Source organism: Orycteropus afer, unplaced genomic scaffold (genome assembly GCF_000298275.1).
Source record: "Orycteropus afer afer isolate SDZICR_OR568_19922 unplaced genomic scaffold, OryAfe1.0 scaffold00013, whole genome shotgun sequence".
Classification (NCBI taxonomy): Eukaryota; Metazoa; Chordata; class Mammalia; order Tubulidentata; family Orycteropodidae; genus Orycteropus; species Orycteropus afer.
The window spans coordinates 8,245,645-8,269,320 of record NW_006921600.1 but is presented as its reverse complement, the minus strand read 5'-3'; the positions used below and the strand labels follow the sequence as shown (position 1 = coordinate 8,269,320).

Below are 23,676 nucleotides of genomic sequence, written 5' to 3'. Positions count from 1 at the left end.
TTGTGGCAAGAGCTGTAACTGAAAGGAAAATAATGATCACTGTCAAATTCCAAGGTTGGTTGACATGTTTTGTAAAGAACTTAACTAAGGCAGCTGACTTGTATAACTCGCAAAGGAAAATTTCATGAATTGTTGTTGTTAATGGCCTAATTGCCCCTTGAGAGGATTCTGACTCATGGAGAGAATGTGTGCACAATTCTCAGATGTGCAGAACAGAACTGTTCCTCCATAGGGTTTCGAAGAGTGTGACCTTTTGAGTAGATTGCCAGCCCTTCCTTCTGAAGCGCATAGGATGGATTTGACCCCACAAACCTTTCAGTTAGCGGCCTAGTTGCTTAACCATTTGAGCCACCCAAGGTCTCCTAATTTCATGAAATAGGGAGCCAAAAGACATATTGTTCTAGGTTCAATTACATTACCTAGACTGGCCACTTCATATGGTGCAACAAAGAAAGGCAGAATGATCCAAAGATTGCGGGGTCTAGGGTCTTCTGAATATAATTTGAGAAGAGAATGTGAGTGGCACATCTTTACTCAGGCACCCTGAACTCTGTCATTCTGGGGTACCATGACATAGTACTTCCACTATGGTAACCCAAAAGCCCCACAGTGGCTAATCATTTACATATAGACGGGGTCTAAGTTCCCAGTAAGAGTGACTAGTGTGTTCTCACTAATGACCCAGGGTTTTGGATGGAAGCCTTAAGAATAAATAGAATGCAGAATTTGAGCAATTGATTAGCAAGCTTGTAACTGCCTTTTCCTAAGGTACTAATGGAGTCCCTGGGTGGTACAAAAGGTTAAAGTGCTAAGGTGCCTCAGAAGAAAGACCTGGATAATCTGCTTCTTGAAAAAAAGCAGCTATTGAAAACTCTACAGAGCACAGCTGTCCTCTGACCCACATGGGGTTGCCCCAAGTCAGAATTGACTTGACAATGCTAGTTGAAGGAATTGATATCTACTGGGAAGATGCTTCATCATAGACGTTGTGTTTGACATTTTTGTGGATGACATGGCAGGCAAGAGGGGTACTTCTGCAGATTTCTTCCAGTGGTTCTCACTTTTCTCTTGGGAAAAGAAAATTAAAAAGCTGCTGCACCCCTTACATATGCCCTCCTCCCCCGCACATGCAAACATATACACACATAAATACACATCCTGAATATGTTTCTCTCCACATACACCCATTCCCAACCCACTCTCGTATTCAACAAGACACACGTTTAAGATTGAATACATTTGGAAGTCTTTCATTCACATTGTCATCTCTTTAAAGAAAAATGAGGGCAGGTGGATTGAGGAAGTGCTTCCTTCTGCTCCAAATAGATACTTAAATATGAGTGATCATTTGGAAAACAGGCACATAAGTGTGAACCTTTTACTGCTGTTTCAGTCTTTTGGCCTCCAAGCTGCTGAGCCATTTAAATGACAACGCAACACACTCTTGGTGGGTGGCAAAGAGGAAAAGAAACCTTTACCATTTCTTTCCTTGCCAGTCCCACCACTGACAAGCCAAATTGATCTTTTAAGAGACTAAATGAATGTTCTTCAAATATATGTGCACACATGGCTCTCTGGGAACATATTCCTTTACAGATTTATTGCCTGAAATTTGAAGGAGAGAGTAGAAAAATGCCAAATTCGAAGTGGGGTGAAAGGGTTTGGAGTAGGGTAGAGGTAACATTCCGTGCATGCTGAAGCCTTCATTTTTATACCCCTGTCCTTTTGGGATTCAAGGTGTTCATCAATATAATGAAGCGAGCCCATTGATTTATCATCTATTTGGGAATGTCATTGCATTCTTAGCTCCCTGTGTCTTTTTTGTCATTGGGTTACATTCAAACACAGTCAGATCAGCTTGAAAACCTCCTTACTCAACAGCTTTATTAGTTATAGCATTCCATGACCTTTCTCAACATTCTTAAAGAAAAAGATACAGCGTAATGTCACTTTACTTTTGCTTATTGTCCTTTGTTGAGGTGAACAAAGCATTTTCCACAGTGGCTATGGCACATAATTATACAGCTTTCAATAGCAGTGTCTTGGCAATATCAAAGTTCAGAGGAGCCTTTAGGAGAAAAAAAAAAAAAAAAAAGATGTTTTGTGGCAGCCTAGGGAGGGTCTCATCTTTCCTTCAGAAAATAGTTCAAGGCTCTTCTGTCAAGCTTCCCTACTTAGAGCTTTTTCTCCTCCTGCTTCATAAAGTTTAAAGGGGATTCAGTGGAGTTCTATGATCTATTTCCTTTGAAAGATTGTTCCTCAGCACAGAGAGGCCCTTTGACTTCAAGAGTTCACAGATTCATGTCTTTAGGTATCATATGTCTGACCTTATCAGTTACTCCATTTAATGTAGGAGAAAAAGTCTCAACTCTTTGTGTTTGTCTGTTTTGCCTCTGTGAAATGATTTGGTGAAAAGACCATCCCTTTTAACACACCACTGAGAGGCCGTTTCTGACTGTAACCTACCCTGTGGCTTTTCTCTCTTAAAAAAAAAAAAAAATTGTCCTTGTGTTTTGTGTATGGATGAGTTCACAGTGAGAATAGAATTATACAAGGGCAGGCACACACACAAAAAAAATCTTTTGCCTTCCTCCCTCACCTCCCCACCCCATGATCTATTGGTTCTCGGTATCTGTACCCCAACAGGAGAAGCCATTTAGCAAACACAGTGATAGGGCTGCAGTGTGGGGACAGCGGCGGTTTTCCCCTGCTTCAACCTACCCCTAAGGCCTTTCTAATTAATTGTCCTTCTGAGATGAGGAAAGTTCAGACACAGTGTGTGGAGTGATGTCTATTGTCTGACATTCTGCTCTCCTTGCCTCAGCTCTTTTTCTTCATCCCACAAAGGGTTATCAATAGGAGGAAGGGAGCAAGTTCTCTTCTGAGAGCTACTGGTGGTGGTTGTAATTTTCAGTGGGATGTTATCATTGTGTTTTGCCCATCCTGGATTAAATGTCTGAAGTTCTGACAGCCTTTTGAAAACTAGCCTGTTTATTCTGTCTTGATTAAATAATCTCATTTCGCAAACTGAAGGCTGCTCACAGTTGGTGAACCCCTTTCAAATGGCAGGTAGCATTTAATTTCCTCATCTCCCCCTCCTACCCCAAAAAAGTCTTAAATTTAATGGTTTGGATCTTTTTCAGTTATGTGGGAAAAAAATTCAGTGATAATTTATGTATTTCTCTTAAACACTTAAGTATAACTTGCTAACCACAAATACTGCTGCAAACATTCTTTTTGGTAAAGCATAGAAGTATGATTTTTTTAAAAAATATAATTTGTTCCAGTTTAAAAATACTGTCTCAACTTCAATGAATGCCTTAAGCCAATCTTCAGTGCCATTTTGTAATATGACATAAAACAAATACAATCCGCTCCCCCTCCCCTTCCCTTTTTTGGCTGAGGCACAAAATAAAGATGCAATACAGAGACAGCTATTTGAGAAATATACGAAAAGGAGAACCGTCTATTAATGATCATTATACTACTGTTCCTGTTAAATAGGGTGAAACCAAGAAAAACAAATACAATCGTTCTTTTGAGGAGCAGTTGAACTAGCAAAATAGATTTAAAATAACTACATTGTTGTGTTCATGGTGAGTTTGAGGCTGAAAGGAACCATATTTTAAAAGAAATCTCTGTCTTGTCTCCCTCATAGCAATTTCTTTTGGAGGAAGGGCCCCCCAGGATGGCCAGATTGGTTGATCTTTGATCGATCTTTGAAAACACTTTCCCAACAGACCTTTTGGTATTTAAGGAGAACCTATATATGGAAGTTGACACAACTAATACAGTCATACCAAAAAGGGGGTCATAAAAAATTAAAGTTATTCTTATGAATCTTTCATTAGGAGCAATGAAAAGGGACACTAGTGTAGCCAAGTCCTTTGTGCTACAAGCTCTTCCTCCGGGCTCTGAGCTATTGTTCTTTCAGCTCCTCAAACAGACTTTCACTTTCAAACTGACAAAAGTCACTTAAAAGCCAGACAGCTGTACTAACACACCCACCTTACTAAGCAAGAGCCACTGGGCAGGTGACGAGCCCTGCTGAGAGACCTTGTCTAACATGAGTGGGGATGGTTTTCTGTGTCTTATGGTTGCTTTTGCACTAACTTTAGGATGGCCCTTTAATTGATCATTTACGTCCTCCTCAACCCCATCCTGAGAAAACTCTCTAATACATTTCTTGCATTCTCCTTATACTGCAAAACAATGACGTCCGTGATAATATGCGTACCTTGGGTTATATGGCTAGAGTCAGGTTCCCAAAAGTTTGAGCACTTCTAGAAAAAGACAGGGGAGTTTAAACTCAGGAAACTCTCCTTCTTTTTCTCCCTTTACGTCTGCTAATTCAGCCTTTTCCATTCAGCCTAAATCTTGCTAAGCCTTTCAGATTTCTGTTGGCTTGTCAGGAGTAGCTGGGATTGGATGAAAAACACCCACCAAAGGTGGGGACCAGGCTCACCTCAGAATTTAAGGTATAGATATAGGTACATAGGTAGGCAATACCGCCTGCCCACAGCCTTCCAGGCAGCAGCCCTCCTGGGCCATGGTGAGTCTTCCTTGTGTGTGTATTATGGTCCTCCCCTCCCCTGTCACCTTGTGTACAGTCTGGTCTGTGACACTGATGGTGATTATGTCATTATTTTGCTCTGGGGGCCCTGGCACATCTGCAGAGCCCAAGCACATCTTCTTTGTTGCACTGGCAAACATCCCACACCGCAAATGCTTCATTAGCCCTGCTGCCGGCCTCCTTGCCAGACGCGAGTGCCCAAATCCAGGCTTCTTTTTGCTCCGCTCTTTTGTGTCACTGATGATCATGTATTCATCTTCCTGATTCTTCCCTATGTTCTTCAACTTCTGAACTCCAGGTGTCTCAGATTTCTTGTGCAAATCTCTCCAAAGTCGACAGTGGGACCAAGGTAACTCCACGGTAACCCATTCCCACCCTTAAGATCTCTTACTTTTTCACGCTCCAAATGAATTAGTGACTTTGAATAGCTCCCCAAATTGAGGACTAACAGTTTTCAGACTTTCAATCTGAAAGGACACCAAGTTATTGTTTCCAGTTTATGACAGTAAACAGGGTTAGAATTAGGAGTATTAAATATTGCTTATTATGTGCATGCCTTTCTCTTCCAGTCCCACCTTTACTCCGTTTCTCTTTCCCAGACTTCTTTAGTTTCTTTCTGCACATTGCTACGTTTTACCAGTTTTCAGAAAGCAGCTTAAAATGCAAGTACTCAAAATATTCTTCGGTGTTCTAGTCATCTGGAGGTTGGTTTTCTCTGGAATTTTCATCTCCACATGGCCCACTACCAAAATCTCCTGCCACGATGTCCCCAACTGCCAACAATGAACTATTATTATATTTAACTATTATTATATTTTTAAGGTAGTTAACACTTGACTGTTTTGGAAAAGAGCTAAAATATTTCTCTCTCTAAAGTTTTATTTTATATATTAAACAGAGCCATGGCTTTTGTTAAGGTGTGTTGGTTTCTACATTAACTGTAGTAAATTGTAAAGCTTAATATCTTGGGCTGCTATGAGTACTACTTGATTATTATGTTTAATTTCCCCTTAAATTTGAATTAATTGATCTGTGTTAGATGTTATGAGTAGCATCTGGATGAAAGAGTCTAACCAGTTTTTATCCCACAACTACTATAACAAGGAGGAGCAACACCTCCTTGGGTTTCCGAGATGGTATCACTATGAAAGTAGATTGCCTAATCTTCCTTCCCGGAAGTGGCTGGTGGGTTTGAATCACCAGCTTTCTGGTTAGCAGTCAAATGCCTTAGGCACTATATCACCAGAACTCCTACTGTAATATTAGATGTTTTAAATGTCCCCATGTTTGATTAAAACATAGATTTTAGTTTTGAGGTGTAGCTAAATGGAGAAGGTTATATATTTCATGGGAATTCTAATGCAGAGTTTTAGGACAAATTCCCAAGAATTAAAGAAGGAGTCCCTGGTAGTACAGTTAAGCGTTCAACTACTGGCCAAATGGTGTGCAGTTCAAATTCACCCACAGGCACATTGGAAGACAGGCCTGACAATCTGCTTCTGAAAGGTCACAGCCTGGAAAACCCTATGGAAATATTCTTCTCTGTACACATGGGGTCGCCACATGTCAGAATCCACCAACAGTAACTACCAACAACATGAACAAGAATTAAAGAAAACGCCCCCTGAGGAATGAGTGTTGTTGTTGTTATGTGCCGTAAAAGTCGGACCCGACTCATAGCGACCCCTCCTTGGGTTTCCGAGGCAGTATCACTACGGAAGTAGATTGACCCATCTTCCTTCTGAGGAATAAGTAGCCATGTTATATCAGGCTTCTGAGCTTTTTCTGTCACTGAGCCCAGTTCCAAATATTAGGAACCGTCCAGCAGGAAGCTAGATGACGAAGGGAGGAGAAAGGTGGACAGATCATTGGACCACACAGCTCAGTACAGCCCTGGGGTGGGAGCACGTGGGGAGGGGCTGGTATGTGTTATTGGATAAATCATTTTCAGAAGATTCAGGGTGTACCCAGAACATTCCTAGCCTCCCAGTCTTAGATCATTGTGGTTTTATCACCCAATAGGCTTGTTTAAACCTTTTTCAAACCTAGTGCCATTCTCAGAATATACTGCTCCTCAAGAAAATAATTTTCTAAATTTATTACCTGCTGTGAAAATCGTACTTTCTCTTTACGGCTCTTAAAGTGATTTCCCTGGAACTCTAAAGGGATATCCCTTGTTATAATATCCCAGGATTTGTGAGCAGGGTTATGGCTATAGTCTCCATTTCCTTTCTGATTTTATAGACTTTGATCATTACTCCCTCTTAATCTTCATCTCTCCAGATTAAGGAGCTCTAATCCTTTTTAAAAGCCTAATCTCATATAGTAAGTGGGCTACCCCTGATCATTATAGCTGTCCTTCTGTAATGCATTTCCAGCATGACTGTGCTATCCTGAGTTGTTGTTGTTGTTATTGTTATTGTTTTAAGTGTTGCCGAGTCATTTCCACCGATAGTGACCCTGTCCACAACAGAAGGAAACACTGCCCAGTCCTGCACCATCCTCACAATCATTGCAATGTTTGAGGTCATTGTTGCAGACACTGTGCAATCTATCTCATTTAGGGTCTTCTTCTTTTTTTTTTTCTGCTGACCCTCTATTTTTCCAAGCATGATGTTTTTCTCCAAGGACAGCTACCTCTTGATAACATGTTCTAAGTATGTGAAACAAAGTTTCACCATCCTTACTTCCAAAGAGCATTCTGGCTGTACCTCTTCCAAGACAGATTTGTTTGTTCTAATCGCAGTCCATGGTATATTAATATTCTTCAAAAACACGATAATTCAGATGCATCAGTTCTTCAGTCTTCCTTATTTAGTGTCCAGCTTTCACATGCATATGAGGTGGTTGAAAATAGCATGGTTTGGGTTAAGTGCATCTTAATCCTCAAAGTGACTTCTTTGCTTTTTAACACTTCAAAGAGATCTTTTGCAGCAAACTTGCCCAATGCAATACATCATTTTATTTCTTGACTGCTGCTTCCCTGGGCATTGATTGTGGATCCAAGTAAAATGAAATCCTTGATAACTTCAATATTTTCTCTGTTTATCGTGATGTTGCTCATTTGTTCAGTTATGAGGATTTTTGTTTTTTTATGTTGAGGTGTAACCCACACTGAAGGGTGTAGTCTTTGATCTTCATCACTGTGAAGGACAGTTACAATTACTAAACAATGGGACAGAATTCCAGGTGTGGGCAGCCACACCACAGTTGAGCTATTGTGCTTCATGCACACTCAGTGGGATTTTATTGATTGCTCCATGAAGTTTATCCTTGGGAGTAGGTTATTCTTGGGAGTAGTAGTATCTTGAGATACTTCTGAGTAGTATCTCAGCAGCACTTATTTGTTAAAAAGATACTATGAGACCAATTTATCATATTCTTGGCAAATATTCTGACAAATCTGATTGTGTCTATGGAATATATCTAGCCAAATTAAAAAAGAGAGAGAGAGAGATCTACCCTACTGTCCAGATGTTTTCACAGATAACATATCTGGGTGTTTGACATCATGAAGACATGCTTAGTCTTGGACATGAAGCTATAAAAATTACAACTATGGCAAGAAAGTCCTGATCTCTGCTTTATAGGATATTCTCTCTGGCAGGAAATGAAATGTTCACTTATGAATAGATAGCATGTTAACATAAAATCATCACCATGAAATCTTAAGAGGGGAATCATTTGGGGAATATTTCCACTGTCACTTGTCCTGAACTAATAATATCATAGAGCCTGTGGACTCTGGAGCCAGTCACTGAGATCAGATCCCAGCTCTACCACTGTCTGTCTCTGAAACCCTGGCAAAGTGACTTATTCTTTCTATTCCTCAGTTTCTTCATCTGTAAAACTGGAGAAAATAGTTCCTGCCTCACAGAGTTTAGGAAAACTAAATGAATTAATATATGTGAATCTATTGGTGCAAAATACATATTGTATAAGCACATGCTCTTATCTATTTGTAAAGCTCAAAGCCAAACCAGTTGCCTCTGAGTCAGTTCTTATTTCTAGTGACCTTGTGTGTGTGTCAGAGTAGAATTGTGCTCCATAGGTTTTCAGTGGCTTATTTTTCAGAAGGAGATTGCCTGGCCTTTCTTCTGAGGAGCTTCTGGGTGGATTTGAACCACCAACCATCAGCTAGCAGGGAGGATGTTAGCTGTTTGCACCACCCAAGAACTCCTAATTTATTTGTAGAGCCAAGTAAAAGTTATATTGTCACCACTATGTGGGTACCCCTACTATGGCATCATTTCTTATTAACCATTGTTTGCAAGAAAACAAACAGTCAAGCAAGGAGGAAGCTCTCATATGGTACTTGTCCTCAGAATTGGACAGATATTTAATTAAAAACTGTTTTTTTTTTAAGGGGGGGGAATGATTTTTCCTGTCCCCAGTGTGGCTTTAAAGGTGATTCCAGCCGAGAGCAGCTCCTTGGCCTCTGCCATCACCATGAAATCTGTCTCAAATGAAATGACAGGGTAGAATGGAGTGAGCACTGGACTGGAGAGTCTGCCTCTGGCAGCACCTGCTGTATTGGGCTTTGCGTTGCTCACCTGTAATATGATCAGATTCAACTCAGAGATTTGTTTTAGTGCTGAAATGCTGACCTTCTAGGGACAATAACCTTCTGCTTCCTAAATGAAGTGTCTTGAACCCTGGGTATGATGCAAAGCTTGAAGTAGTGAGCTGTAACCCAGATGCCTTATACTTGGAGCCACTTATACTCCTGTGGCTCTGATGTGGCTTAATTATCTGAGTAAAAATCTCTAGGGCACCCATTTTAGTTTTCTCCTGAGGCCTTCTTTTCAGATCCAAATTTCAACAGTGCCCTTTGAGAGCTTGAAACTCCCTTACTGCAATTATAGAAACTCATTTCTTAAATTCATAAACAATTTATTGGCCCTAGTCATTTATATACTTGCTGCTTTTACTTGCCTTGATAATGGCCAAACATGGAGAAAATGTGCCTGGAAAGCCCTGGTGCATTTGAATTCTCTCGAAGATGGTGCTGATCTGTACAAACTAAGGGAGAGGCTATATACCAGGCCCCACACAGGTTCCACCTACCACGCACCTCCACATTTGTAATATGCATTACCCTTTGTATGATATATTTCTCCTCTTTCAGCACACAGTTAGTTGTTTTAGGTGGTAATAACTACTTTCACTGCTTGACTTGGTTGGTAATTTTGATTAATCCAACACCATCCTTTCCTTTAAGTATTCCCAAAATGATAGTTATCTAGATTTTACAAGTCTATTCCACTTGATTTTTTTTCTTTTCTCTTTTCTTTGAGTTTGTGGTTGGTAGGTATCAAATCTTCACACAAGTCATTGGGGTACGAATTTTCCATACGTTTTATGGTTAGTGTATGTATCTTTTTTTTTTTTTTTTTAAATCTACCTTAAATTTAAAAACTGGCTGAAAGTGTAGTATGCTCACTGAGAACTAGGGTTGGAGTTTGAGTGGGTGTGAAGGCAGAGAGATGACTATAGGCTGAAGTAGGTGAAAGAAGATGAAAGGCTAAGTTTCTAAGACCACTGCATTCCCTTCAATACATAGACTATTTCCAAAATGTATGTCGTTTTGATAACTGGAAGCTCTACAAAATGATCTGTGTGTACCAAAACCAAACCAAGTTCACTGCCATTGAGTTGGTCCTGGGTCATAGCGACCCCTCCTCAGGTTTCCAAGGCAGTATCTCTACAGAAGTAGATTGCCCAGTTTTCCTTCTGAGGACTGGCTGGTGGTTCCTTTGAATCACCAGCCTTCTGGTTAGCAGTCAAATGCCTTAGGCACTACACCACCAGAGCTCCTGATCTGTGTGTGGACTCCTGCAATTGCTCTTAAAGGACCAATCCTAAATTTTGACATCACCTGAGGTCCCATTAACATTAGAATTGGTATAACAGACATCTAAATGCCTCTGAGCTCATTCTGAAATTTCTTTCTCTGCCTTCCCAAACTAATTTCCTTTCTTGAAAAAGGGATCTGAAAGCCCTTCACAAGCTTTAAATACTTTTGAGTTAAAGCCCATCCTTAGTTTTGCAAAGGGTACTTGTGGAGTGAGTCCCAAGGTGATGCAAATGGTTAATGAGCTCTGCTACTAACTGAAAGATTGGAGAGTCCACCCAGAGGTACCTCTGAAGAAAGGGCTGGTGATCTACGTCCAAAAAATTGGCTACCAAAAACCCTATGGAGTGCAGTTCTACTCTGATACACATGGGGAACTGACTCAATAGCAAATGGTTACTGGTAATTGTAGAGGAGAGGTCAATAAAATTCCCTAAGAAATACAAAAAGAATTTCTCAGACAGAAGAAAGATGAGATTGGGGCTGATAACCTCTCCTTTTGCAAAGCGACCCGGATATTATTTTGGGTAGCATAAGCTATTGCCAGCTGTCCTCAGTAGCTTTGTTTGATTATCATCTGTATCACTCAGTGCTGTCTTTGGTGCTTACTATGAGCAATACGTTCCCATCATCCTGCCTGATCCCCACTTCCTGGCAGCTCCTCCCTGGGCCCCTCACTTGCATTGCTCCATCAACATGAATACAGGGCACACAGACTAGTTTTAATATCAGCCTTAGCAAAGCTTAATTATAAAGGTAAATCTGCTGCAGAAAACAATCACGTAATGCATTCTCAAACGAAACAGGAGTAACTGTGGATTATCTGTGCCCCAGCTTCCCTTCATGTAATATTGGAGAGCTCATACCATGTTGTTTTTGGATAATCTCCCTTCCAAGAATGGTACCAAGCTTGACCCTATTTATTTTACCACCTCACCTAGTAATTGTAGCAGAAGTTACACTTGAAGAACTAGCAGCTCATCTTGGACTAAGGCACCAGTGGCACATCATTCCTGGCGCTGATCTAAAGGAAATTTAGTTAACACTTTAGAGTGATATGTACTCTGCTTGTACTGCTTACTTTTTCATCTAAGAATCAAGCTGATTAGTTTGATGTGTCGTGCAGCAGGGATACACTCTTCCATTCAGCACATCTAAATGTTTATTGGCAGGAAAATTCCTAATGAAAAACTCCTCATCAAAACAGGACAAGACTGAAGTCTTCCTGGTTCTTGATCATCTATGTGTGCAGTTTATCAACTCTATTCCCACAGTAATAGCAGCATGAAATGTGTCAGAGGAATAGGGAATTCCAGGTTGAATTTGTATGAGTCCATCCCAGTTACCCTGGAAGAACAACTGGTGTGCTGACCCAGTGAAGCACAAAAGAATTAGTGAAGATGAGAGAGCACTGGGCCTCCAGAAACGTTGTTAGCCCTTGTAGGGGTCGGCAACTATAGCCCATGCACCTAATCTGGCCCTTAGTTTTCTTATGGCCCCTAAACTAAGAATAGTTTTTACCTTTTTTTAAGTGTTATAAACCGGGGGTGGGGGGGAGAAGATGCAATAAAGACTAAATGTAGCCCACAAAGCATAAGTATTTACTACCTAACCTCTTGCAGAAAAAATTTGCTAATCCCCGGATGAGGTTTGTGTTTGTTTGTTAATAGTATATGAACTCTCTGAGGTCCCTTCTCATTCTGCAGTTTCAAAACCCTATTCTTCTTTAAGGGAATAGTCTTGGTCCAACTCTTATCTGAACAGTGTACCAGATGTGTAACCCCTGCAGGGAACATCCAGGTTGTAAGATCTGAGAAAATATGAGTAGTATCTCAGGAGGGTCATTGTTAGGTTTTTGTTTTTGATGCTTTTGTTTTGTTTGTTTGTTTAAACTTTGAGTCACTCCTTGAGACATTTGCAGGGTTTGAGAAGGAAAGAAAATCTAGAACAAATAACAGGAAAATCATTGTGTTTTTTAACATCCATCCATCAAGATTTCCAAGTATGAGCAAACAAGCTTGTTGTTTTGAGCATATTCAAATTTCAGAAACCAAATTGTAGCCTCACAAAATAATTTAGGCAGTCTCATAGAGTTTATTAGAATGACATCTGTCATTCTGTTCCCTGCAAACTAGTTGATTCTTTTCTAAGGCTATAGAAGAGATGGTTTTATTATCAATATTTATATTTATTATCAATATTTATATTGATGTGCAGAGTTGCCAATTAAATGGTTGGATAATTCAAAATGTTTACACAATTTATTCACACATGGAGTGTAAGATGTTGGGAAATTCCTTTTTGATTATCTAAAATTCATAAGTATTCAAAATGCTTACCTTTAGCACACTGGTGACATAATATATGACATACTAAAAAAAAAAAAAATACTCACTGCCATCAAGTTGGATCTGACTCATAGCAACCCCTCCATGGGTTTCCAAGACAGTATCGCTACAGAAGTAGATTGCCCAGCCTTCCTTCCAAGGAGTGGCCAGTGGGTTTGAACCACCAGCCTTTTGTTTAGCAGTTAAGTGCCTTAGGCACTACTCCACCAGAGCTCCTGAGACATACTTAAATTCAGGTGATGAAGCAAAGAAAAATCTCAGGAAGTGTCTCTGGACTTAGTTCATACAGCTGTCAGAGAAGTCCATACAATAGGTGATGGCCAGTAGCAGCCTCCTCCCCACACTGAACACCAAGTCTAGTTCCTGTGAGCCTTTTTCATGGAGATCCTTTCAAAGTAAATCCTTAACCTCCCTCCTTGGTGGTGTCCCTGTGAATGTCCATTTTTTAAATTACATTTCCTCCAGTGGGTCATTTCCACCGAATCATCTCTGCTTGCAATTCTACCGACTTTTTATAAAGGCTGGTCTGGCATTGGTAGACTTCACGCTATTTAACTCATAAGGGGAGTTCCTAGGTATTGCAAATGGTTGACATGCTCAATTGCAAACCAAAAGATTGGTGATTTGAATCTACCCAGAGATGCCTCAGAGGAAAGACCTAGTGAACAGCTTTTGAAAAATCAGCCCTTAAAAGCCCTATGGAGCACAGTTCTACTCTGACACATCTGAGATCACCTTGAGTTGGAGTCGAGTGGACAGTAACTTAAAAACAAAACAAAACAAAAAACTTGAAAGTGTGCACATCATGAGCTAAATGTATGTCTCTGCCACAGTGACAGACTGGATAGGATGCTTTCCTTTTGCCACTTTTTCTAATTATTCCTATAACTCTTTCAATTTGGCTGGCAGAAGGCATGGGGTTGTTGTGTGGGTCACCTACTCAGGGTCCTTCCCTGGCCTTGCCACCCCTACCCCCAACCCCCTTGCCACATTAACATGACTTTGCATGGGGAACACAGAAAGAACTGGAGTAGCTTCCACCAGCTGAAACCTCTGATTACAAACTCACTAGAGAGTTTGGCTTTTGGATTTTGGCAAGAAAGCATGTTGCCCATCAGGTCAGCATGAATAAAGATTTCTTTCTTCCTTTCTTTTTTAAAGTCAAGCATCAACTGAAATGCCCCCCCCACCCCAAGCTCTGTTTCTCAAGACAATTTAACCCTTCCTCCCGAGTACATTTTTCATTCCAAACACATGAGGCTTGTTTCATTCTTTTCCTGAGAGACAACCAAGAAATCTACTATATGTAAAATTTGAAAGCAAAATCAATTCTAAACCAATCTTATCATTTTTAAAGTATGTTTATCCAGCTTTGTAGTAGGAATGAGCAGACTGTTTGAAGGCCACATACTTTTCAAACCTTGGTTGCAACACGTTTGCCCCATTTTGAAACTGTCTTTATCTAGCCGAGAAAACGAAAATCTATTTGACAAAGTGGCACTCTCGCTAGTTTATCTTGCAATATGGCTTTAGCTCACTGAGTCTATTGATTTCCTTAAATTAATGTTTACAGAATGCTACTGAATTTTGCTCAACAGGACATTGTTCTTTTGGAGCTTTGTAAAAAAAAAAAAAAAAAATGATACAGACTGTTATTGCCATGTGTCCCTTTGCTTACACCAAGGAAACAGTTTTTTTTTTAAATTTTTTTTTTTTTAGGATAGCCTTGAACCACAGCCACTTCCTACAAGCATTTACTCTTCACATATTTAAGTAGCAAAACACGTTACTAGAAGTGGACTCACTCTTAGGGGCTAAAAGGGCATGGGCATTAGACTAACCTACCTTTAAGGTCCCTGAAAACTGAATGCCACTTGGAGCATCAGAAGGAAAGAGACTCATCCAAAGCCCAGTTGTTTCCACAGAATCGTCCTCTGCCTCATTTGTTGTAACATACCAGGCACTGGAAAGCTGCTTCTCAGCCAGTGCACTAGGGATAATGCTTGTCCTTCCAAACATAGTGTGAGCATCTCCATAAAACTGCTACACCATTTAGCCATTTGTTGGGAATTTTAAACAGAACACCTTTGACCATGGTGCTCAGGGTTTAATGAACGGAACCTAATCTCATGAGATGATTTCACAACTGGCCTTCCTAGGAAAGCATACTCATCCATTCAGCTCTTGACACTATAGAAAACCAGAATTTGAGTCACAATCATGAAATGACCGAAGTAAGATTTGGGAAACACAAAGTAACATTTCTCAACTTATTGACTCAGCTAGTAAAATTGCCCAAGCAGCCTTCCTCCCCTCAAAGCATTTCTCAAAACAACGCTTTGTCCACCATATTTACATATCACAGTACACTGCTTCCCAGGACTGAAGGCTCTTTTCTAAAGGCTCAAACTACCACCTTACATTTGGGTGACATTGTATGCTTCCCAAAGTGCATTTCATGTTTGCCTTCTTATTTGATCCTTCCCTGTAATGAGAGGGCATTGGAATATTCTCCCCTGTTTCACTGTGTGGAATAGCCTATACCATTTCTTCTTTTCCAAAGGGCCAATTAGTCCTCAACTGTACACATAGGATAAATGCATACATGACAGCAAAGGAAGACCCTTAGTTCTAGCATCTTGTCACCATATTTCACAGCTCCATGATTCTTCTTTTCTGCCTCTGGCAGGAGAGTTCAACAAGAGGGAGACAGTAGAGAGGAGCAGCAATAACGTATCTGTTCTTGCCTTTTCATCTGATAATCTCCATGAGGAGTTACTAAAGCATCTGAGTTTATCCATTTAAGTCCACTCTGTCTGCAGTATAATTCCCCAGCTTGTGCCACTGCTGTCAGGAGATATGTCTCTCCTTGATCAATATTTACTTAACAAACAGCAGGGATGGGAGAGTTTGTTTTGAGGCATCATGAGCACACCAGGGTGAGTGAATGCTCGGAAAGTACTTCAACTGTTTGTCTCCTCTGCTAGGATCTATATGTGTGTGTGTGTGTGTGTGCAAGCACCCTTTACCTTCGTAACATCTCCAAAGACATGTAGAAGTCATCTAAAAACAAACAAAAAAGCCTTGCTATGTAGGATTAGTACATTGTTCAAATTGTCACACTGCTCATGATGTAAATTAAGTTTTGAAAACCCTAGTCTAAAGTTTGCTTTTCCTTTTGTGCTCCTGTACCAGTTAAACATTTCGATAAGAGTCTTAGGATGAACTAAATGTTCAAGCATCTTCCTTTGGCCCCTCTCAAATGAATAGAAGGGATGAAAATGCATATGGAGGTAATAAAAACAGTTTGACAAAGCAACTCAAATTATACAGAATTTCTGATGGAATTACCAAATTTTCTTAAAAGGTAACCCAAGGAGAAAAGTAGGTTTCCCAATTTTCAGAGCCCCTTACCCAGTTTCCAGCATCAGATGTGTTTCAGTCTAGCCATAAACATGACCACCATGGTGCTGAAGTTTAGCGAGCACAGTTCTTTCAACTTGACTGAAACAATGCCTTTAAGGTTCAAGTCAGTGCCTTCAATGCAGTTGACTTGGAGGCATCTGGGTCTAGTTTGAGGGGTTTTGTTTCTGTGTGTGGGTAGGGGCTGGGGGGCTGGAGGAATTATTTATTTATTTGATTTTGTGAATCGGAGTTGTAAAAGCCATCTGAAATATTCATGCAGAATTGTCTGAGAAGCCCGTTTCTGTTTTATTTACTGCACAGTAGAACAGCCACAGCGGATTAGTTCTACAATACCCGTAACAAAAGCCCAACAGCTGATGCATGTGATGTTAGGAGGTGACAAAACAGTTAAAGTATGCTGCTGGCTACAGGCAAGCAGTCAGCAGATGCAGACAAAAGGGTTTGTGACAAGAATAACTCTCTCTCCAAGGCGTGCAGTGAAGAGTATCCAAAATACCAATACCCTTTTCTCCTTGACATTGTCTTCTTACAGTCAGCATTTTATTGCCCTTTTATAGTATTAAAGAAAAAAAAAAAAAATGGAGGCGGAAGAAGAAAGGAAACCCACATACAAACTAATTCACCCAAATATCAGCCAGGATTTTACTTTTCCATCAGTAAGCTATCCTTGCCCATACAGATGTTTCCTTTTTCAATTTCCCCCTTGAAGTAAGTTTGAAGGAAAAAAAAAACATTTAAAAGATATGCTGAAAAGATGGTACTCCTTGATAAGAGTGTAACCTATTGATAAGCCTGATAAGTCATTTAAACCTTGGTTACTGGCAAGGGGCTAGAGAGAAAAATCTATGTCTTGATCATTCTCCATCCATTTTAGTAAAAATCATTTCACTGATGAAATTAGGCCAGTGTGCCATGTTCTAAAGGGGATCAAGGATGTAGAGCTGACCATCCGGTCCTATGCAAGGGACAAGGTTTAGATCCCTGCAAGAAGCCGATGAATGGGCTCATAGTTATTTCAGAGGTGTGAAAAATCAGCTTCTCTGTCTCCAGAAAATAGGAGAGGCTGTCTTCTTTTTAACCTTTGTAATTCCCCTTCTATTCTCTGTGACATTCATTCAGCTGCCAAGTGCGTTTGGCAAGGTTTGGGCCAGCGAGCACACTTGCAGTGACCGCTAACCTTGGTATGTCCTGACACTTATGATGAGTATCTGCAGGACACAGAAGGCAGGCAGCCTGCTATGTCAGGCTTTTATTATGTACTGCAGAGGCTAGGGACTGTCAGTTTAATAAAACAAATCATCCTTGAAGGTAAAGCAACTGGGAAGAGGAGGAGGAAGACAGGCAAAAAATGTGTCTTTGCCACTCATTCTGAGGGGGGAAAAAAAAAAAAAAGATAAGAACTGAAAACTACCACCCACCCAACACATGGTATGTGCAGCACAGCCACCATCTGAGATGACTTGAAAACCTCTCCCATTTTCCCCATTTCACTGAAGTCCACAGGGCCCTTCTTTGCTCTGATGAGATGCAAGTACTAATGATTGTGATGAAATTGGTAGATGCCAACAGCCAGCCCCATTCAAATGTGTGAGTGTGTTTCAGTGCCTCATGACAATGATATTGTCCTCCAAGTATCAAGGTAAAGGGAGACAAGACCATTTTGGATGAGGTTCCCATATTGAAGTACATTTATCCACAAGAAGTTTCCATTCTCCTTGCCTGAAGAACTCTCGGTAAAGCAGCTCCCACAATAGCTTCAAAGTTCAAGCCAGAGACGTTGGAAGCCTTTTGTTTTTCCCTGTGACATGTCCAAAGGCATGGCCTTTCCTCCCCTTTGCACCCCCCTCCAGCAGCCTGTATTGTCTTGCATTCCAGTGACTTGATTGACTGTTGCCACCTGATGCTGAGGAGATACTCTAGGGTTCATTCTGCAGATTGTTGGGTTCTATTAAAAGAAACCTAGATAAGGGATTACTTGTCACTAAGGGATTTTCTGCAGATGTTTATTAGTGATTGGAAAGCCATTAGGTGTGAAGAGGTGCAGAAAAATATGGGTAGCATCATTCATTTAAGCCTGAATTCTGAGACCACCCTCTCCTCCAAAAATAATAATAATAATAATCAGAAGGGCCCCTCCTTACTCTGTTAAAATGGAGTTGGGGAAAGTTTTCAAACAGAGAAGGGAAGATCTCTCTTTCCATGGGTACTATTCCGTGGATAGAGTATATTGGCAACCTCTTAGAAGATCAGTTGCTACCCAACAGTATACCTCTTCTGGAGCCACCAAAAAAGATTAGTTGTTCCAGTGTTAAAGGATCTCATTATGATTTTCTTTTATCCAGCCTAGTCTATTGTGTGATTATTGCCTCAAGGTAAACACTAGAGTAAAGTAGAAAACTTTTCATTTACTCAGAAAAAGTTAATCCTTTCCCAAATATAACCTAATAGCCAACGGTATGGGATCTATCATGCTATTCCAATTTATTTTGACATTACTAGCTCTTCTGTAAGGAGCCCTGGTGGAGCTCTGCGCTAATGGAGAGGTTGCTGGTTCAAGCCAACTCAGGGTGAAAAAACCTGGCGATCTGCTTCCATAAATATTACAGCCTCGGAAACCCCATGGGCCAGTTCTACTCTGTCCTATAGGGTCGTTAAGAGCTGGAATCAAATTGAAGGCACACAACAATAGCTCCTCTGTGGTTTTTCTCAATCACAGATTCACAGCTTGTCAAGGTGTGATGTCTCATATAAGTAAAAACTGCTGAAAAGGCATTAAAAGAGAGCCAGCGAAGTTTACTAGAAAGACACCCAGATGAGTTATTTTGCATGAGTCTTTGTTTCTTCATCTATGAAATGATGTCTGAGATCAGTTCCAACTGCTTAAACTCAAGCATATTCTATCACTATTTTAAGCTTCCTTTTTTAAGCATTGAAGGGAGATATAAGCGTGACCCACGTGGCATCACTAGGGGTGTGCCAGGATGGGTGCAGATTGCATCAGGTGACACTGTCGGGGGGATAACCCCAAAATGCCTGTTTATAAAATTTTTGTGCAGTGTTTCACCAGAGATTTACTTTTTTTTTTTTAAGTAAAAATATCACCATAGTTATTTATGTAACAAAACATTTTTTAAGCCCAGCTTACATATCAATATGCCTACAAGGTAAAAGTCTTTGTTTTTTTTTTTTTAATTATTTACTTTGTGAACCTTCTAATGTGTTGTGGTCAGAGCTGTCATAATCCAATTACAATGACTCTTTAAACACATGGTTTCTTTTGCACGTGGTTCAAACACAGTCTATAAAAATGCACTTGTTTCTGTTGCTGCTAGTGTTTTTATAGTTGCTGATATTTTGGGGTGTTTTAGTTACATTGTAGTAATTAGTATTTGTGAGCCTATCTCAGTAACTTTTTTGAGAATTAAGTAGTAATTAAAGGAAAATAAGGAGAAAAAGAAAGCTTTTGCTCAGTTACTAATGATGCAATGTACAAATATTTTACAAAACAATTTTGTTGTTAGTATTCATATAATCAAAGAAATATTACATTTAAGCCATTCATAACTATATCACATATTATTCCATGATTAAAATTGATAATAAACATTACTAAGGATTCTGTATGGTCTGGTATGGGAGGAGGTGCATGGTGAGGGGAGCAGGATGACACAATAGGCTACTGCCCTAGGTGACACCAACCCAAGTGATGCCACTGTATGACTCCAGGGAGCAAATGGAGTAATATGGAGTAAAGCAGAAGACAAAATCGCATTATGAACTATTTATCAAGTGAGTGTGCCAAAGATGGGGGCGAATGGTGGCTCAGTAACAGAACTCTCCTCTTCCACGTGGGGGACCCAGGTTTGATTCCCAGCCAGTGCTCCTCATATGCAGCCACCACCCATCTGTCAGAAGAGGTTTGTGAGTGCTAGGACACTGAGCGAGTTTCAGTGGTGCTTCCAGACTAAAGAAGAACTAGGAAGAAAGATCTGGTGATCTGTTTTTGAAACTCAGTCAATGAAAAACCTATGGACCACAGCATGTGATGCACAACTGATGGTGGAGATGGTGCGGGGCCGGGCAGCATTTCGTTCTGTTGTGCATGAGATCACCATGAGTCAGACCAACTCAACAGCACCTAACAACAACAGCTTCAAAAAAGATATTTTACTAGGTGTTGTGAGGAATACATGGAATGGAAATCGTGATTCTTTACCTAAATACACTGTATGTTAAGTTAAACTAGATATAAGTAGGTGAAAACACAAATTACATCAGAATACAAATAAAAAGTTGTTACAGGACAACTATGATTACTATCACAATAAATGACTGTTTAAAGCAGCACAAACCCCACTAAAAGCCATTAACAAGCATGGTGAAGTATTAGAACAATGGGGTGCAGGCTGCACAGATGTCCCAAAGTTAACTTGACTTGTTCTCAAGCAAATCCTAGCAGTACGCTTTTCTCCTTTCTCTAGTGGTGATGCTGTTCTGGACAAATGTCCCTCTTCCTACAGTCTAAAACAGTGCTCCTCTTCCCTTGACCCCTGGCATCCCCAGGCCTCTTGTGGGGTGGGGAATTGTCCTTCAAGTAGGTGGGTCTTCTGGCCTTCTCTGGCGTCCTGTGGACCAACTGCACATGCACTCTGACCTTCCAGGTGCCCTGCCAGGCCATGTTCAAGAAACACAGACCTTCCTCATGGCTCTGTTACCAGTGGCCAGTAAAACCACACTTCTTAAAATATTTGTTTTAGTAAATGCCCATGGTTATGTTTCTGTAGCATTTGGCTAACAGCTCCCAAACCAAGTACTTAGAGTGGACAGTTGCACTGCCTACTTGTGCTCTAGCCAGATTCTCTCCTCCTATAATCTCCATTTGATAAAATGTGAAGGATAATCTTTAGGGGGAGGAGGCAAGAGTACTCCAAAAGGCCACTTAATGACTATTTAGTGTAAGGTGAGTGGGCTAACCTCTCCTCCAACCCCTTCCTATCCTGCAAATACTAGGGAGAAATCACGAGTTCTCTATGGAACATCTTGACTAATTCTCACCTGTGAATGACTGTGGGGTGCGTGGGAGTTTGTGAATGTGTGTATGGAAGAGGCAGAAAGGACGTAAGGCAGAGCTTTGTCTGATTTTTCAGGCTAGGGTGCAAATAGTTAAATACTTGGCTGCTAATGGTAAGATTGGGGGTTCTAGTCTACCTAGTGGTAGCTCAAAAGACCTGGCAATCTACTTCCAAAAAATCAGCCATTGAAAACCCTACTCTGACACACAAGGGATTGCTACGAGTCAGAGTTCCATGTGGACCTCTTTTGGAGGGGCTGCTCTTCTCAGTTTTCTTAATCTTTATTAGCCTCACATAGGGGCTTTTCTATTTTTTTCTGGGACAATTGATTTGCCATTGGAAGCAATTAGATGATTTGTCCAATTTTAAACCTGAAAAGCAGAGGTGTTTGGTAATGATTCAAGTTTTTGTCAATAGTTAACTATCATTATAAAATGATCCGTTGCAACAATTGAGGGAAAAAATGGGGAGAAAAAAATTGAACATGTTCCACATGACGATACCTCCCTATGCCTTGGCTAAGTGTCATGTTGGAACTGAGATGAAAATCTTTCACCTGTGTAGATGTGGCTACACATTCAATTACAAGGCTTTTACTTTTTCAGGTGTTTGCACTTAATGTGGAAATGAAACATTTCTAATGCACAAACAAGTACCCCACTAGAATAAATCTATCAAGTGTCATTGTGTACTTGCAAAAATATGACTTACGAGATGATTCTGTGAATCTGTTATCTTGATGTGTGGAAAGGTAGGCCTTGCTTTCTTATGAACAATTTACCAAGAATACTAAATAAATATATGAGCAGCAACTACTTTCCTTAGTAGAGGTCATGACTGTTAAATAAACAATTAAGGGGACACACGCCGGTTGCTGTGGAGAAAGGCTTAACAAATAGAGATACAAAAAGGAGTATTTGGGGAATGTTTATTTTGGAATATAATGACCTTGAACAATTCCCTTGATGTCACCGAGCCTCAATTTTCTCACTGTAAAATGGGGATAATAATAGAATTTACCTCATAGAGATGTGGGGAAGATTGAGTGATATAATTTACATTCAGTACTGAATACTGTACCTGACACATAGTAAGCACTCAATAAATGATAGCTTTTATGGTTTCTTTTTAGCAGTATAAATTACTCTTAGGGAACTCTTCCAATCTCAAGGTAAAGTAGTTTCTAATGTGGTATTTAAAGGTTCGGTACCAATTTTCTATTTTGTGACTGGTGTTAATGGCATCATCTTACTCCTTTATGTAAATAGAGCTCTTTATAGTGCAAATTACTTTGATGCACAATTTTACATTTGAGTCAATGATCCTAAGAAACAGATTTTTAAAAAGTTTTCATTAAAGGGTGGGCTTAGTTTATATCAAAACTCAATCATTTATTCTTTTATTTTTGAGGGCACATTTTGTTTTCATCAAGGAAATAAAAAAGAAATAGGATTCTTAAGAATTAGTTGGAGACTTTCTTCTGGAACATACCTCTCTCACCAATTGAAGAACCTCAACAGTCACACCCCCTTTTCACCCTACTATGTGCACTAGAATCCTGGTTTTTCAATAGATCTGCATATATTTTTGGCACAAGTCTCTTTCTGAAACTCTACAAAGCTGTCAACCCCCCATTACAATGCTACTATATATAACAACTTTACATAAGAGAATAGAGGCCAGCCAATTTTAGAAAATGCAGGTGCCATGTAAGCCCCTTTCTGAAAGAAAGAACTTAGCTCCATTTCCTTTGAAGAACTGGAGACTTGAAACTGAAAACTTTATTAATGCCATTGTCTCCTTGTATCAGCAGGTTCCAGAGAGATTCCTGGAAGTTGCGCAGATCACGTTACGGGAGTTTTTCAATGCCATTATCGCAGGCAAAGATGTTGATCCTTCCTGGAAGAAGGCCATATACAAGGTCATCTGCAAGCTGGATAGTGAAGTCCCTGAGATTTTCAAATCTCCGAACTGCCTACAAGAGCTGCTTCATGAGTAGAAATTTTCAACAACTCTTTTTGAATGTATGAATAGTAGCGGTCCCCTTTGGATGTCTAAGTTATATGCGTCTAAATTTTGATTTCATATGTACGTGTATGGGAGGCATGGATATGTTATGAAATCAGCTGGTAATTCCTCCTCTTCATCTTCCTCTCATCATTTTCTTTTGTTTCCCATTGCAAGGGGATGGTTATTTTCCTTCCACCTTTAGGTTATTTTCGCCCAAGGCCCTTAACATTTGGAGACTTAAAATATGGTTAGTTTTCAGGGAAAAGGAATGTTGATGTGCGTAAAGTCTATATTAGCAAGGAAGGGCATCTGTTAATGATGTCTCTGCTTGACTGATGGCTTATTGCAAATGGCGTTTGGCCGCGGGACCCCAGTGACACAGCACAATTCTAC

The 23,676-nt window shown here is 40.2% G+C and overlaps 1 protein-coding gene across 1 annotated transcript in view; it reads left to right on the top strand.

Annotated features, from left to right (window-relative positions):
- Window positions 1–23,272, top strand: part of PROX1 (prospero homeobox 1) — a 45,768-nt gene extending 22,496 nt beyond the window's left edge. The window contains exon 4 of the mRNA XM_007952620.2: window positions 23,087–23,272. Coding sequence (XP_007950811.1) covers window positions 23,087–23,272 — 186 coding nt within the window. The remainder of the gene's footprint in view (window positions 1–23,086) is intronic.
- The last annotated feature ends 404 nt before the right edge of the window (window positions 23,273–23,676 follow it).